Source organism: Alosa pseudoharengus, unplaced genomic scaffold, assembly GCF_046254945.1.
Source record: "Alosa pseudoharengus isolate Yale_2024_CS ecotype anadromous, Long Island Sound unplaced genomic scaffold, YU_APseudo_1.1 YU_APseudo_1.1_scf_15, whole genome shotgun sequence".
In the NCBI taxonomy this organism is placed as follows: Eukaryota; Metazoa; Chordata; class Actinopteri; order Clupeiformes; family Clupeidae; genus Alosa; species Alosa pseudoharengus.
This window is the reverse complement of record NW_027468620.1, coordinates 5499026-5512727: the sequence shown is the minus strand read 5'-3', so window position 1 is coordinate 5512727 and position 13702 is coordinate 5499026. Positions and strand designations below refer to the sequence as shown.

Sequence of the window (13702 nt, the reverse complement as noted above, 5' to 3'; positions counted from 1 at the left end):
CCCCTCTAACCACACACCTCCCCACCCCCCCTCCAGAACCCTGCCTGAACTCACTCTCATTCTCTCAGGCTCACATCCACGCTCGCTGCAGCCCCCACAGACAGGAGATCAGCAACCTGGCATGGCACAGAGGCAGCCCTGTCCCCAGGCCCTCTCACTCTCACTCACAAGCAACCACTGGGACCTGCATACATGTACACATACATGATGAACACACACACACACATACAAACCTCACATGCATACGCCTGATATGTATGCACATATGCATATTGCCAGAATGAGGTAGTGCATGTATGAATTATATGGGTGTGAGTGTGTGTGTCAGAGGACGGTGTCACAACTGACACAGAAAGAACTTCCCTCTGCCAACTTCATTCACTCTACAGGGCTAGGGTGGCAGGGAAGAGTTGTGGCTAGGAAACAACCATTTAAACTGCCATGGAGAAGGTGAGAGTGCCAGACTGAGATGCGGTTGTGTGGTGGGGTTCACTAAAGTGGACTAAAATACCAAACATGTGGTCCCGGTCCGGAGCATGTACTGTAGTGTCAGACAGCACGGCCTCGTGGAGTCAACTGGAGCACTAGGCTGGCTTGTCAAGAGAGGCGACTGACTAGTTACCACTATTGGGCATAGAAAATGACAGTGTACAGTTAAGATTTGTCCATGAAGTAAAAAAAGCACTATAATTGGTATTCTGCCAATCATGGAAAAAAGTGATGGGAGAGTGAGCAAAGGCCTAACCTGTTGGACTTAAGTTGAGCAAGAACCTGTTGGACACTTAAGTTGAGCAAAAACTGAGATAATCAAAATTATGGAATTCGAGACAGCACTGCCTTTTCCCATTAACTTAAGACTAGGCTATAGGTCTATTCTTCAGTCATATGGAAATTGGACAATAATGTAGGCCTAGGCCCTGAAAACGGCAGTTATTCAGTTTCGTTTCCACTCCACAAGTGTGTTGGCTTTGACACCTCGGAATTTGTTTTATCCACGGGGTGGATATGACTGGGAGGTGAGTAAGTTTAACGTGGTAGTAACGTTTTATGTATTTAGCCAAGGGCTAACTCTCGACGCACGCAATGATATAAACACCTCGCTTTTACACTTGACGTTGAGTTAGCCACTCTTCCTCACGCAGAGCGCGCTCGTGTCAAATTCGAGCTTATTTCCCCAGAAAGGCCAAAATACCCCAACATAAACACTGTAGTGTTTTGGACTACACTGCAACCTGGTTCATATAGCCTGGCAGGAAAACAAGAAATACATTGGGAGCACATCAACAGGGAAACGAGCTGCCGTCAGGGTCTCTCCTCCCAACAAGTCGCCAATATTCTCTCAGACTAAACCTACTTCTTCCCACTGCCGAGGGGTAGAACTCCGTCTGGCCCAGTAAAGCTGTCACAAACGTGGAGATCTTCAGAGAATAAACGTTTAATTAAAGAGGGGACCACAACATTTACCGGTAATGGAGGGCGTCATTTCCACCAGAGATGCCGTAAAAGAGCACATGTAAACTGTATACATCCCATTTGGAAGGGCGCGAGGCTACAGTAGCTTACGGAGAGGAGAGCTTTCCATGACGTGAGGTGCGCGCGCCCTCTACGCGTGTTTCAGAGGACATTAAAGAAGGCACTGAAATGGTTAAACATATATTCTATGCCGCCAAATATTCTCCAATATGTTGCCATAAAAATGTACGCCATCGCCAGCCCGCGACAATGTGAAATTCTGATTGAGTCACATGGCTGCAGCTGGGATATGACTGTTTGGTCAATAATTTCTGCACAATATAGCCAGTTGACAACGCGGGCTTGAAGGCCTGTAGGCTACACACACCTCAAAGGAAATTCCATAAGAATTCACCGTAGGCTATAGCCTAGTTTGTAAGCTTTATTATGATTATTAGACCTCTCTCTCTTTTACACACACACACACTCGCTCGCGTTGAAGACGTTGTCTTGTAACGGATCACTGCAGAAATACCTTCCGAAAATAAAAGCTGCCAAATAAAACTTCCAGTTATCTGTAAACACATTTTAAATATGGCACTGGCTGGTCTTTCAAACATAGACATTGGTCGGTTTTCATTTAGACAACATGAGAAACAACAGGCATCTCTTGGGTGTCCGAGAAAGAGACACATGGAACATATATTTAGAGAACCAAACATGAAAATGGCAAAGACAGTATAATGATACACTGAGACATTCCTTCACAATGTGAGGTTCTTGCAATTTTACCAAGATGCCAAGGCTTACTCTAAAGCAAATCTTTATAGATGGCGCAGTTAGTAATTGTGCCTATATTGCTAATAACCAAATATTCTGATCAATTTCCATCAGGCCTAATCACTTTAATTTTCTATGCACATCTAATTATCTTTGTATTTCTTTATATAACATATTTTCTATCCAATTTAAATCACATTCAGTTAAAGAGGCACAGCAAACCAGACAATATGTCAAAAGTAGATTTAATAGAATCCATGCCTTCATGGTTTTATTAACAGATGAATGAGCTTTTCCTTTGCCACGGCTTCCCCTTGTGGCCAAAAAAGAAAACTACAGACGTAAACAAGCTTTTCACAAGCTTTCCACAACTCAATTCAAATCTCAGTTGAAATTAAGATCCCAAAATGGCAGTTCACATTTAAGACATGTAAAAGGAGAATAAATACATAAAAATACAAACAAAGTTTAGACTATTTAAAAGTTGTTATCAGTATTAAAACACTCCATCCCCCAAAAAGTACATATACAACAGAAAAGCTCTTCTTTAAGAGTAGTGGTCTCAAAGCTACCATACACACACTCAAGGCAAAACAGACATCACTGAGTGAAAACTATCAGAAAAGGTAAGATTTAGAATTCACAGTATTTACATCCAGTGAAGACTGGCAGACACCCACACTCATACAAAAGCACGCACTGATTTTCATGAAGTAATGTACAGGTGATTTGAATTGTTGAAAATGTCGCTCACCCCTCAAATACCCAAAGCAAAAATGGAGAATGTTAAGAACTGTCCAATTCCAAGCTCAACTTAAAAAGGCATGACAACCAATATGATACAAATCCTCTATATTCAAAAATATAGGTACAAAAATGATATTTTAAAAATGCATAGGTTGACATAGGAACATATATAAATTAAAGAACCTGAATGCAGTAAACAAACTAGCACTATGCGTAAGATGACTTTTCAGTACATCTGTAACAGTTAGTATATCTCACAGTATCAATAAAAAGCATGACAAATATAACACCTCCTTTCCTCCTCATGAGATGAAGCTTTTAATTTTCTTTTTTTCATGCACCCCATAGAATATGGTGGTGACTTGTACCAAAAATATAAAAAGCACCTTGACAACCTTCTGAGCCACATGCAATTTCCTTACCACAAACTTCCAAGAAATCCTTTCAGTTAAAATCACCCAAGTTTATGCTGCCCACCAAATCAAGTTCACTTTCACGACTATATCCTGACACAAGGCAAATGGTGGTCTTTAAACAAAGCACTTACCCTCTAAATATATCTAACTCTTTGTTGTTTGAAATGGCCAAATGCCTCAGATGTTTTTTTATGTTATGTTCTTCCCTGTAATTCCAAGTAACAAGCCATTCAAAGTCTGAAAGGACAATTATAATCACAAAAACTTTCCACCATTCTACATCACCATCAAATCCCTCAAAGCTTTCAAGACCTCTCCCAGTGCTGTAAGAAATATTGGTCACTTCACCACCTAATAAATATTACAGACCTACACATGAAGGAAAATTAGTGGCCAATGCATCATTATCACGTCTATCACATTTCTGTCAGTGTGGTCAATAAAAGGTGAAAAACGATCCAGCCGAGATGGAGATATAGTAAATTTGTATACTTGACAAAAAGCCTTAAGGAGTTTTAAAAAAGCAAATAATAAATATGATAAAAACTTTAAAAAATCATAAAACAAATAAAATATGTGTGGGCTCCCAAACGTACTTTATATTACCAATTTTGAAATCTATTCAATCCATCAGTGATCCTTGCATAACCGGACACTGAAACCACTCCTGGGATATGACTTAAAGAGTTATATCTACCAAACAGTGACCACAAATAACAGAACCATCTGTCCATTTGGGGGAGGTGGACAGTAAAGACAGCTCAGTAAATGGTAGCTTGCCCCTGCAAGACTAACTCATCTTTTTCCATAATTAATATTGGAGTTTGGCAATAGTAGTCTGCTCTGCTGGTGAAAGACATGTCCTTGTGAAAGATGTGGAACCCTGAAAAATAACACGACAAATTATAGGTATTCCACTAATGGACCGGTTCATCAAAGGAGAATTTAGACAATGTATTCAAGTTTCTGAAAAATAGTAAGTGGCGTTTCCCCAACAATGGAACTGAATCTGAAGGGAAAACTGTGCCAGAACTACCAAAACATTATAAGGAACAAATGCATGCTTTGGATAGCAGGCCTATCAATCAACTTTTAATGAGAACTCCTAACTCTCCAAATTAAATTGTAAAAGGTATCCTAAAGCCTGATACTTACCACTTTCTCTTTGCCTTGGCTCAGGACTGCAGGAGACTCAGTTGAACTGTGTCTCTCTCCCTTTTCACTTGCCACATGATTCCCTAAAACCTTCCTCTGCACAAAAACATCAGGACAGGACCATCAATTACATGCAAAGGAAGTAAACGGGATAACGGGATCATGTTGCGTGACCTGTAAATGCATTAATTGTTTTAAGATCTTGAAATACACACCTTAATCATTCCACTGAACGTACGAGAGCGACTGTGCTTCTTGACCGATGTTGATCGGGTAGACACAGGAGTTCCAGAAGATTCTTTATTGAACTAGCAAAGAAAATGGACACACGTAAAAACAAAATAAAAAACATGCATAATATACATTAGCTAAGCAGCTATAAGCAAATTTGCAGTTCAACAAACACAGAAGAGAGGGAGTTTTCTTATGTAACCTCTGCACATGAATGTGGTACCTGGCGTATGAGCTTCTTCTTCTTGGCGGACTCGGGCATGTTGCTGACGTGGTTGAAGAGCTCTCGCAGAGCCTCCTGAGTATGCACCTCGCCCCCTGTGGAACTCTCCACCACACAGGCCGGCCTCTTGCTTGGCACCACCACGGCACTGAGGTGGGGGCTGCACACGGCAAGGTCCAGGTCATCCTGTGGCAGAGCATCAATCAACATACAGCTTTACCAGGCAGTGAGGAATTCTTATGAGCTTTGCTAATCATTTTGCATTTTAGAGACTGCCTGGTAACAAGGAATGCATACACTGGTTGCTAATATATAGGTTCTATTTGTCAAAAATGAATTAACATATTCTTATTCTGTGACAACTTAAAAAGTTGAGGTGAGGTGCTTCTTGTAGTTTCTTGTATTTTTGAACATTATATCTAAAGAGGTATGTTCTACTTATCAGTCTAACTCTTTAGAATTCTAAGATTTTGGGAATACCCATACAAACTTTCAGCAAATTTGGAATTTGCTCCGCAAGTCCGTCTGGCCAAGAGGCTAATCTAGCATGGACGTGTATTTCTTTGGAATTGAGTAAACAACTGCATTTAAACCCTTAGTTTACAAGATTGCTACACTTTGATTTGGTAACAGTTTAATAAACCAATTTAAGTTTAATTTCACGGCTAGTTACGCAGTGGGACCTTTTCTAGACCCACTCCAAATTGTACAATTGTGAAGGTCTGGGTGTTCCCAGGCTATAACATATGTGTAGAATATGAAAATTCAACTGCAAATGGTGCTCGATTGGATTTATAAGAACAAGATTAAAGATAAGGGTTCGGACTAATTACATATTGAATGTTTTTCTTTCCCAAGTGTAATGGAAATGGTCAAGGACATGTTTACAACTACATTACATTCATTCATTTAGCAGACACTTACAGATATATATATAAAAAAAAACACTAATTTCAAATTGACAGGCATAGCAAAATCAACAGCTACAGACAATGTGCACTATGCTCGGCACAGAAAGAACGAAATATAATTACTGTACATTCTTCATAGATCCAACAAGGCCATAAGCAGAATCTATGACAACCATTACCTTTGATTTTGATCCTATGAAATGCAGTTTAGCAAGTTCTCGGACATAGGCAGGTGCCTTCAAAGGACAAAAAAACAACAACACGTCATTAGGAATGAAAATCCACATCAAATACATACATCCTTCCTTCCCCCTCAAAAATAGCCAGAATACTTCCTCGTGCCTTTCAAAGTCAACAAATCTTTATTCTTTACGGCTTCCATTAATTCCCTTAGAGTAGTATGTGACAAAATAATAGAAGGGGCAACAAACAAATTATGAAGAAATATGGATTCTAAATGTCAAGTTCAATTTATTGAAAACAGAAGATCTCACGCTGCCTAGCTAAATGGATTTTTCAGGGTCTATTCACATGCAAATTGAGGCATGGATTGTTTGTCCAGAGCAGACATGGGAACAAGGACCCTTACCTTAAAATATTCTGTATTTGGCATTGCAGACAAAGAAATATCAAAACAGAAACTGTTTATAGCTTAACACGACCTATCCTATTATGCAGTTAAATAGTGATGACAAAGACAATATGTGGCATTATCAGAGACCTTAATGAGGCTATTCACACCAACATTTCAGTCAAGTGGGATAAAATCTGATGCATCAAAACTGACCCAAGGAATACAATACCTCTGAGCCTTGCATAAATAAACAGCTGCACCAAGTCGGCTCGCACATCGAAATAAGCCACACAATTATCCAGGTACTGAATGATGGATCCTTACCCTGAACAATTTTTGAGAGTGCTTGATGAGAAAAGTGGTGCTGTCGTTCAGCTTGTTAATATTCTCCTTCAGATCATTTGCATGCACCTGCCGATAAATTCAGACAAAACAGTTAACACAGGAAATATACTGGCATGGTGCCACACAATTACAACTAAAAGAACTGTAGAAAGTCTGGCAATGAGAATGTGGCTCCTGAAACATACTTTTTTGGGCCAAATGATGTGCGGGGCAAACATGAGTGCCAGATTAGAGGCCGACATTTTGTTTTTGTCTTGGTGTTTGGCCGTCTGGTAGAGTAAGTCCAGGAGGAGCTTAAGCATACTGCGGTTGGCAGGGGGCAGAAGCATGAGCAGGAGCTGGAGAGCCTGGATCTGACGTTCCTTATCTGGAGTGCTGGTTCTGTTGCCCTTCTCATCCAGCAATGTGAGCTCTGAACGCAAAGCAGAGGTCATCAATGGATGAATTCCATGTGTGCAATTCAAGTTTCAAAAGTTAGGTATCTCTAGCCAGCTTTTAAAATCTGCCTCAATTAACAATGTGGACCCAAAGAAATGCTATTGATCATGCAAAAGATACAAAAAAAACAACAAAAAATCAGGGAATGTAGCAAAAGCAAAGAGCTTTCAGCCTTTTTCTGCACTATTGATACATGGATGACACAATCCCAATATATTCTCTTCTTAGCCTCAGAGGTACCAGACAAAACATAAATCAGGCCTTGAGAATTTATTTCCCTTCAATGTGAGGAACGTACCAACTATTTTCAAATGGGCATGGAAGTGTCGTTGAGTCAATAGTGGTTCAGGCAGCTCTCCCAGGAAGACCTTGAGAACGGTGGCCACGTCATTGGGATGGTAGTCCCCCGTCTCCAGGTCAATGTCCGCCCCATTGTTCAGCATCTCTCGCAGAGCCTGCTGCCGGATGCTGTTCCCCGGCACTCGGAACAGACCCTCCACATGCAGGTCTGACAGGGGCAGAGCAAAGTGCTTCAGCATCTATTATTTACCAACCATTCACCCCCTGTCCACTTTTTTTTGCAGCAGATGACATCATTCTGAGTCAAAAATAAACGATGAGCTCATGCTCTTCCCTCTGCCTCCCCTGAGTTGTTTGCCTCAGTTAGAGAACATCCAATAAATAGAAGCCATTTATGCCAAAAATAAATCAGCAGAGAATGAACTATTAGCAGTGACGTCATGCATTCGGACAAAGTTTAAAAGAAAAGAAAACAAATCTAGGCCTTAGGGAAGCAGTGTTTCCCACAGAATTGAATTCCATTTGTGGTGGTAGGTTTGCAGAATTAACTTGAATGCAACAGTTTTTAACAAATTAGCACAGCGTGGTTATGATGCTAACCAGCTTTAAGCACAATTTAGTACAACCTGGAAAATCATTGTGTGGTGGTCAATGTTGATATTGTGGTGGGCCGCCACAAATAAGTCAATGTATGGGAAACACTGGGAAGATAGGGTATTAAACTTACTTTTGCTGAGGTACTCAATGAGTTGGTATATTTGAGCTATTCCCTCCTCTGTTAGCGGAGCTCCAAATATGACTCCCTTATCTGAACAGAAATCAAAGGACTCAATAAAATACATGCAACTGGCCAACCATTATAATGCTGTGACGCATGGCATAATGAACATAGCAAAGACTTCTAAAGAACTAAATGAGAACAATTAAGTGCCAGTTAAAAGCATATTAATACACCAGTAAGTATTGTATGAGACAAATGTAATACATTTTGCATCACTGGGCTTGGCTTTTCCCGGTTTGACATCACCATCTCTTTGGTCTAAAGAGCAGAGCAACACGCTACAATGCATAAACATTCATATGCGAATACCTTTGCGTTTGAGGAAGTTGAAGGATCGGAGGAAGCCAGTTGAGGCAGGTATTTTTGTTTCAACCTCTCCCAAAAGTTGAGCAAATTCTACCCCTGGCAAATCAATGAGTCGAGTGATGTTGCTTAGCACCAGCTCTGTAAAAACGTCTGGCTTTTCATGACGAAGTTTCTCCACAAAGAAGTCGGGGTTGAAAATGACAGGCTGGCCCTTTGGGTTCATGTCGTGATTGTTCACAACGCTGCACAAGGTTTCTCTGGAAATTAAATAAATAATGATATCGATGTACTTTATCTCTATGGCATTGTAAGAACAGAAATCTGTAAGTTTTGCAAGACTGCAATGCTTTGCTTAACATCGGATAATCAATGCTGGTTGACGTTAACTCACTGCTAGGCATGATATTACTTTTTCCAACTGATGCTGTTTTGAAATTACCCAGCTAGCAAGCGACACAATTTCAAAATGTATGTTGATTACAACACATTGCAATTGTAACGTCAGACGTTACTTAAGATTCAATTGCAAACTGTCAAATAATGGCAAGGTGAGGCTTGGTTGGTGTGGTTTCCAGCTATCCAGCTATCGTTAGCTAACGTTAATGTTACTTACAAACCAAGCTTGCACACCGTTTAAACTGCAGTGTCTTGATGATAAACGATGATTTAGTATCATACAGTAATTTGAAAATAGAAAAGTACTCACTTGTAATTAAATACAGCGTTATCAAACTACGGGATGTGTCAAGACATACAGGTTTTCATTGGATATATAAGCTGGCAAACCTCACTAACGTTTCTCTTTTTTAGTTGCTATCCAAGCTAACGTTAGCTGTTGCTAGCTAATTTAACCAGCTTATGTTGTTTTGGCTAGGTAGGTTTAGGCAAACTTCCGCTTAGCTTCTAGCCATATGTGAAACTATGTTTAGGTATGAATAGAGGCTTTTAACTCCTATTAGTAGATTTTGTATTTTCAATATAATAGTCTGGGTGGCTGAAGACAACTTTACTCAAAGACGTTACCTCCTGATTTGTTTATTTTCGTCGACATCCTTATCGGCCGCCATGTTCAGTTTGAATCTTCCGCTGTTTTACTTTGGAAGGCACCTATCTTTCTTCCGATTGGTTTGGTACTACAATTGGGCGTGGCAGTAAAACCGTCTGTCCAGTCCAAGAAAGACATACAGCTTTTCAAAAACAGTAGAACCTAGGCCCCTATCTACACTTCTGATCATGCTGTGTTAGTGGCGCCGTATGATAAATACCTTATACATTTTCTGTGCTCTTTGCACTTATGACATACCATAGTGTACTTTGCAATGTGCATTATTCTTTAATTTCGCTGTATATGAAGCCACATACTAGGCTACCAGTAGGGGGAGGCATTGCACTTGACGAGAAGCTAAAATGTCAGAAAGCAACTTTTCTCTTTTGAAGTTTATTGTGACATAAGACACGACACCAGATACAATTCAATTGTATGGCAGGCACCACAATGTCCTTGGCAATATACAGCAATGTATAACCAGCAGACATAGAATAAAAGGTCATTCAAAGGTCCAATATAGAGGGTAATAATAACAAACCATAGGCCTACCTAACAAGTAAAGACTGAAAAGTGTTTATCCACTTAACATCACAGAGCAACAACAATGTACAGAATACAATCCACATCACTACAACACAGTTGCTTTAATTCCAGCGATTTTTCACATCTCTGTTTCTTGAGGTCATGAACATGCCCCCAGAGCGTAGCACTAGCTGCCTGGTATAGCTGTTGGCTGCAGCAACTCAAGCTAAAATGAATTTATTTTCGTACTGACAGTACTCTGTGACTGTGAAACAGAGATCTATGTGAAACATCGCTGGAATTCTCCTTTAAAAGAACAGATTGCACCTTCCTAAGTGTTGTTTATTTAACACTGTTGAACTGAGTTTAACATAATCACCTTTTCAGAAATAAGTTAGAAAGAAAATGAAGTCCTCGCAACATTGGTTTCTACATTCTGCAACTGTGCAGAGCTATGAACTGAGTGTTTTCTGCTTCTAGTTGCCTTATCCTAAGCTCACTTGCCTCTCGGCACGACGCACTCCCAGATGTCTGACTCAAATGGCTGGTCACCAGTGCATGCCGGTTACCCTGCCACAGCCTTGGACACCTGGGCTTCAGTGACCTCATGGTCATCCAGCAGGCCCTTCGAAAGGTTTTGGAGGAGATGCAGAAGAGCACAGGGTCCAGGGCGCTGTTTACATACCACAGTGGCACAGAGAAGTAGGTCTTGACCACAGTATAAATGTTGAGTAAATGTGTGGACCAGACGCTATGGTAAGCCTGCATGAGTGACGAGGCAATGTCTGGGAAATTGCAAAGAAAAAACGCCACCACCACTGCACCTGTTGAAAAAAACACAAGACAAGAAACAAATTGAGAAACAAACCAAGACACAAATACTAAAAATCAGCTGTAGAATAATTAGACATTTTACCCTCACCCATAAGCCGTAAAGCTCTTTTCTCTTGACACAGTAGCTTCCCATTTTGATGGCAGGGTACGTTATTCTCCATGGCCATTGTCCTGGTCAGGCCCATGGCCTGTCTTTGGTGGCAGTTCCGTTTGAGGTGGCTGATAATGAGGATGTAGAGGACCAAAATGCAGATCAGAGGCACTAGGAAACAGAGGATGGCTCTCAGCAGAATGGCTGTCTTGTACAGCAGATAGGGCTTGGCCTCTGTCATCTCACACATCGTGGATGCTTTGAAAAGCTTGTCTAGGGAGTGGGCGGTGTAATCCATAATGCAGGCGCGGTCGTGGCTGTAGACCAGCGCAAAGGGCACCGCAGACGCCAGGGAGAACAGCCACACCAAGGCCAGCAGGTACGGCAAGTGCGACTTCTGCAGGCTGGACACAGACCACATGGTGTGGCAGATAGCTATGTAGCGCTCCATGGTGAAACCCAGGATGATCCAGCTTGTGGTGGCGCAGTACATCTGCCGGGCCATGAAGTAGGCTTTGCACAGCGCCCCTCCCAGCCGCCACGGGTAGATCTCCCAGTAGTAGCGGTAGAGCGTGATGGGGATGGTGAGCAGCTGCATGATGTCGGAGATCACAAGGTTGAGCAAGTAGAGCTGGATGGCACTGGCCTTCATCCGTGTGTCCATGAGCAACGTCAGGATGCTTACACCATTGAGGAGGATGCCAAAGATGAAGAGCAGACAGTAGAAGATGGTCATAGGGATGGCAATGTGGTAGGGCTCGCTCTTCATCGCACCAACAAAGACCGGAGGCTCAGAGCCCCGTGTATAGTTGCAATAGAACTGGATTATAGGCTCTGTGTCATTCATGATCACATCCATGTCAGTGGCCTTCATTGAATTGGATTTACAAAAAAAAAACACTTATATGCAGAGTCCACAGCCAACACATGAGATGCTTGCTAGTTTGTCCATATAACCTGTGGGAGCATAATGAACACAAAGATATTTTCAGTTGGTGGGAGAAGAGAATTCACAGTTTATTGGAGAGAAAAAAGAAAGAAAATCCACATTTTAGAGCACGAAGCATGAAGCATGAAGAAGTCATAAAAAGGCAAAGAATAGCTCTAGATGTCTAGATCTCTTTCCTCCTCATAATCTGATCAAATATAATTTCACATTGTGGACAGTGTTACATTTTCTCTGCCAAAGTCCATGCTGGTGAGATGTTCTTATGTCTAAAAATTTATTTAAAATGCCTAAGGGCATATGCTGCGCTGACTACTGCTTACTTCATATCCATCCAACTGAGCACAAAGACAGACAAGACAGACTGTTTTGAACTGAGTTATTGGAATGTGAAAAAGGATGGTGCTGTTTACACAAGGATTTAAATAAACATGGACTGACATATCCAGTTATGTAAATTAATAGCCATCTCCCCTAACAAATATCTATGTTCAAGAAATTATTGTAGCAAAATGTCTTCATAGTACAAATGAATGAACAACATCAGGGTCTCAACATTGCAACACAATATAGTGTCAAAGGAGCATTTTGTGTTTGCAGGCAATGTATTATTACATTATGCCATTCCAAGAGGTTATATGAAAGGATACACTTACACTTCATCTGTCTCAACCCTGATAATTAACACCTGATGCTATCCACAGAGTGTATGCCCTCTCTACTGTAGTCTCCCCCTTTTTCTGTCTTCTTCACATGTAAAGCAACCTTGGGTTTACAAAATGTGTTATACCTAATTTTCACAGACCAAAAACTAGAAACATGCTATTGATACTCAACATTTAATCAACCATAATTTAACTGCAACAAAGATGAAAACTGTACAAAACATACTTACAGAACGGTTCCCCGTTAATTCCACTATCAAAAGGGAAAGATTCCTGCTGGTGTGAGTCCATGAAATAGAATGAAAGACTTCCTGCTCCTTCCTCCTCCTCCTGCTACCAGCCCCTCTCTCTCTCATTTTCTTACTCCCTCCTCCTTCAATCCGCCACCTAGATTGTCTTTGCCTATAAAAGCGCCAGCAAACCTCTTCTCATACCCACTCAAACATTATTGTTTTCTCACACATAAAGGCGCCTTTTAAAATGTCCATCTGAGGTCACCCCCCTGCCCCCTTCTGTTTATTTTACTCTTTGAAGTCTCACCCCCAGCATTGGAAACACATGTCCATGCTTTATGCATATGCTCAGATGTGCACTTGTGTCAGCCCATGTCTATGTAAGAGATGACCATGGGTGTCATATTAGCATGCCTTATTATCAAAATTATTCAATATATCACACTGTCATTCCATGGGAGATCAGATTTGACACAAGCTCCTATTAACACTTTAGAGCCATTTGGCTTCCATAAACATGGTAAAATAATATAATTGATAGAAATATGGTATATTCCTGGATAATAATTTATAATTATGAACCTTCACTGAGTGCTGGTCATTAAAATGATATTGCCATAATTATGGGCATACCAGATGTGAATCTCTTGGCCCTTTTAACTGATGCAGAAACAATGGTTAGCATGGCAACCAACATGATATCC

At 40.9% G+C, this 13702-nt stretch overlaps 2 protein-coding genes across 2 annotated transcripts; both read right to left on the bottom strand.

The window, feature by feature from the left end:
- Positions 1–2461: 2461 nt before the first annotated feature.
- Positions 2462–9748, bottom strand: arhgap19 (Rho GTPase activating protein 19). Its single transcript, XM_076285335.1, has 11 exons — positions 9683–9748; positions 8663–8916; positions 8300–8380; positions 7571–7780; positions 7020–7246; positions 6814–6900; positions 6095–6151; positions 5005–5190; positions 4766–4858; positions 4551–4646; positions 2462–4278 (listed from the first exon to the last, which is right to left on the bottom strand). The coding sequence occupies exons 1-11, from the start codon at positions 9724–9726 to the stop codon at positions 4207–4209; spliced, it is 1407 nt and encodes a 468-aa protein (XP_076141450.1). The 5' UTR covers positions 9727–9748; the 3' UTR covers positions 2462–4206.
- Positions 9749–10148: 400 nt separating this feature from the next.
- Positions 10149–13049, bottom strand: LOC143124825 (neurotensin receptor type 1-like). The gene is made up of 3 exons (XM_076286513.1): positions 12996–13049; positions 11152–12111; positions 10149–11053 (listed from the first exon to the last, which is right to left on the bottom strand). Exons 2-3 carry the CDS (start codon positions 12026–12028, stop codon positions 10659–10661), a joined length of 1272 nt encoding a protein of 423 aa, XP_076142628.1. The 5' UTR covers positions 12029–12111; positions 12996–13049; the 3' UTR covers positions 10149–10658.
- Positions 13050–13702: the final 653 nt, after the last annotated feature.

Bases quoted from the DNA above. Each gene is read 5' to 3' on its own strand.
- arhgap19 (XM_076285335.1), bottom strand. From the start codon at position 9,726: ATGGCGGCCGATAAGGATGTCGACGAAAATAAACAAATCAGGAG. The intron at 8,917-9,682 runs GTAACGTCTTTG...TTTAATTTCCAG, and splicing joins GAAAATAAACAAATCAGGAG to AGAAACCTTGTGCAGCGTTG. The intron at 8,381-8,662 runs GTATTCGCATAT...ATTTCTGTTCAG, and splicing joins CAACTTCCTCAAACGCAAAG to ATAAGGGAGTCATATTTGGA.
- LOC143124825 (XM_076286513.1), bottom strand. From the start codon at position 12,028: ATGAAGGCCACTGACATGGATGTGATCATGAATGACACAGAGCCTATA. The intron at 11,054-11,151 runs GTGAGGGTAAAA...TTTTTTCAACAG, and splicing joins AAGAGCTTTACGGCTTATGG to GTGCAGTGGTGGTGGCGTTT.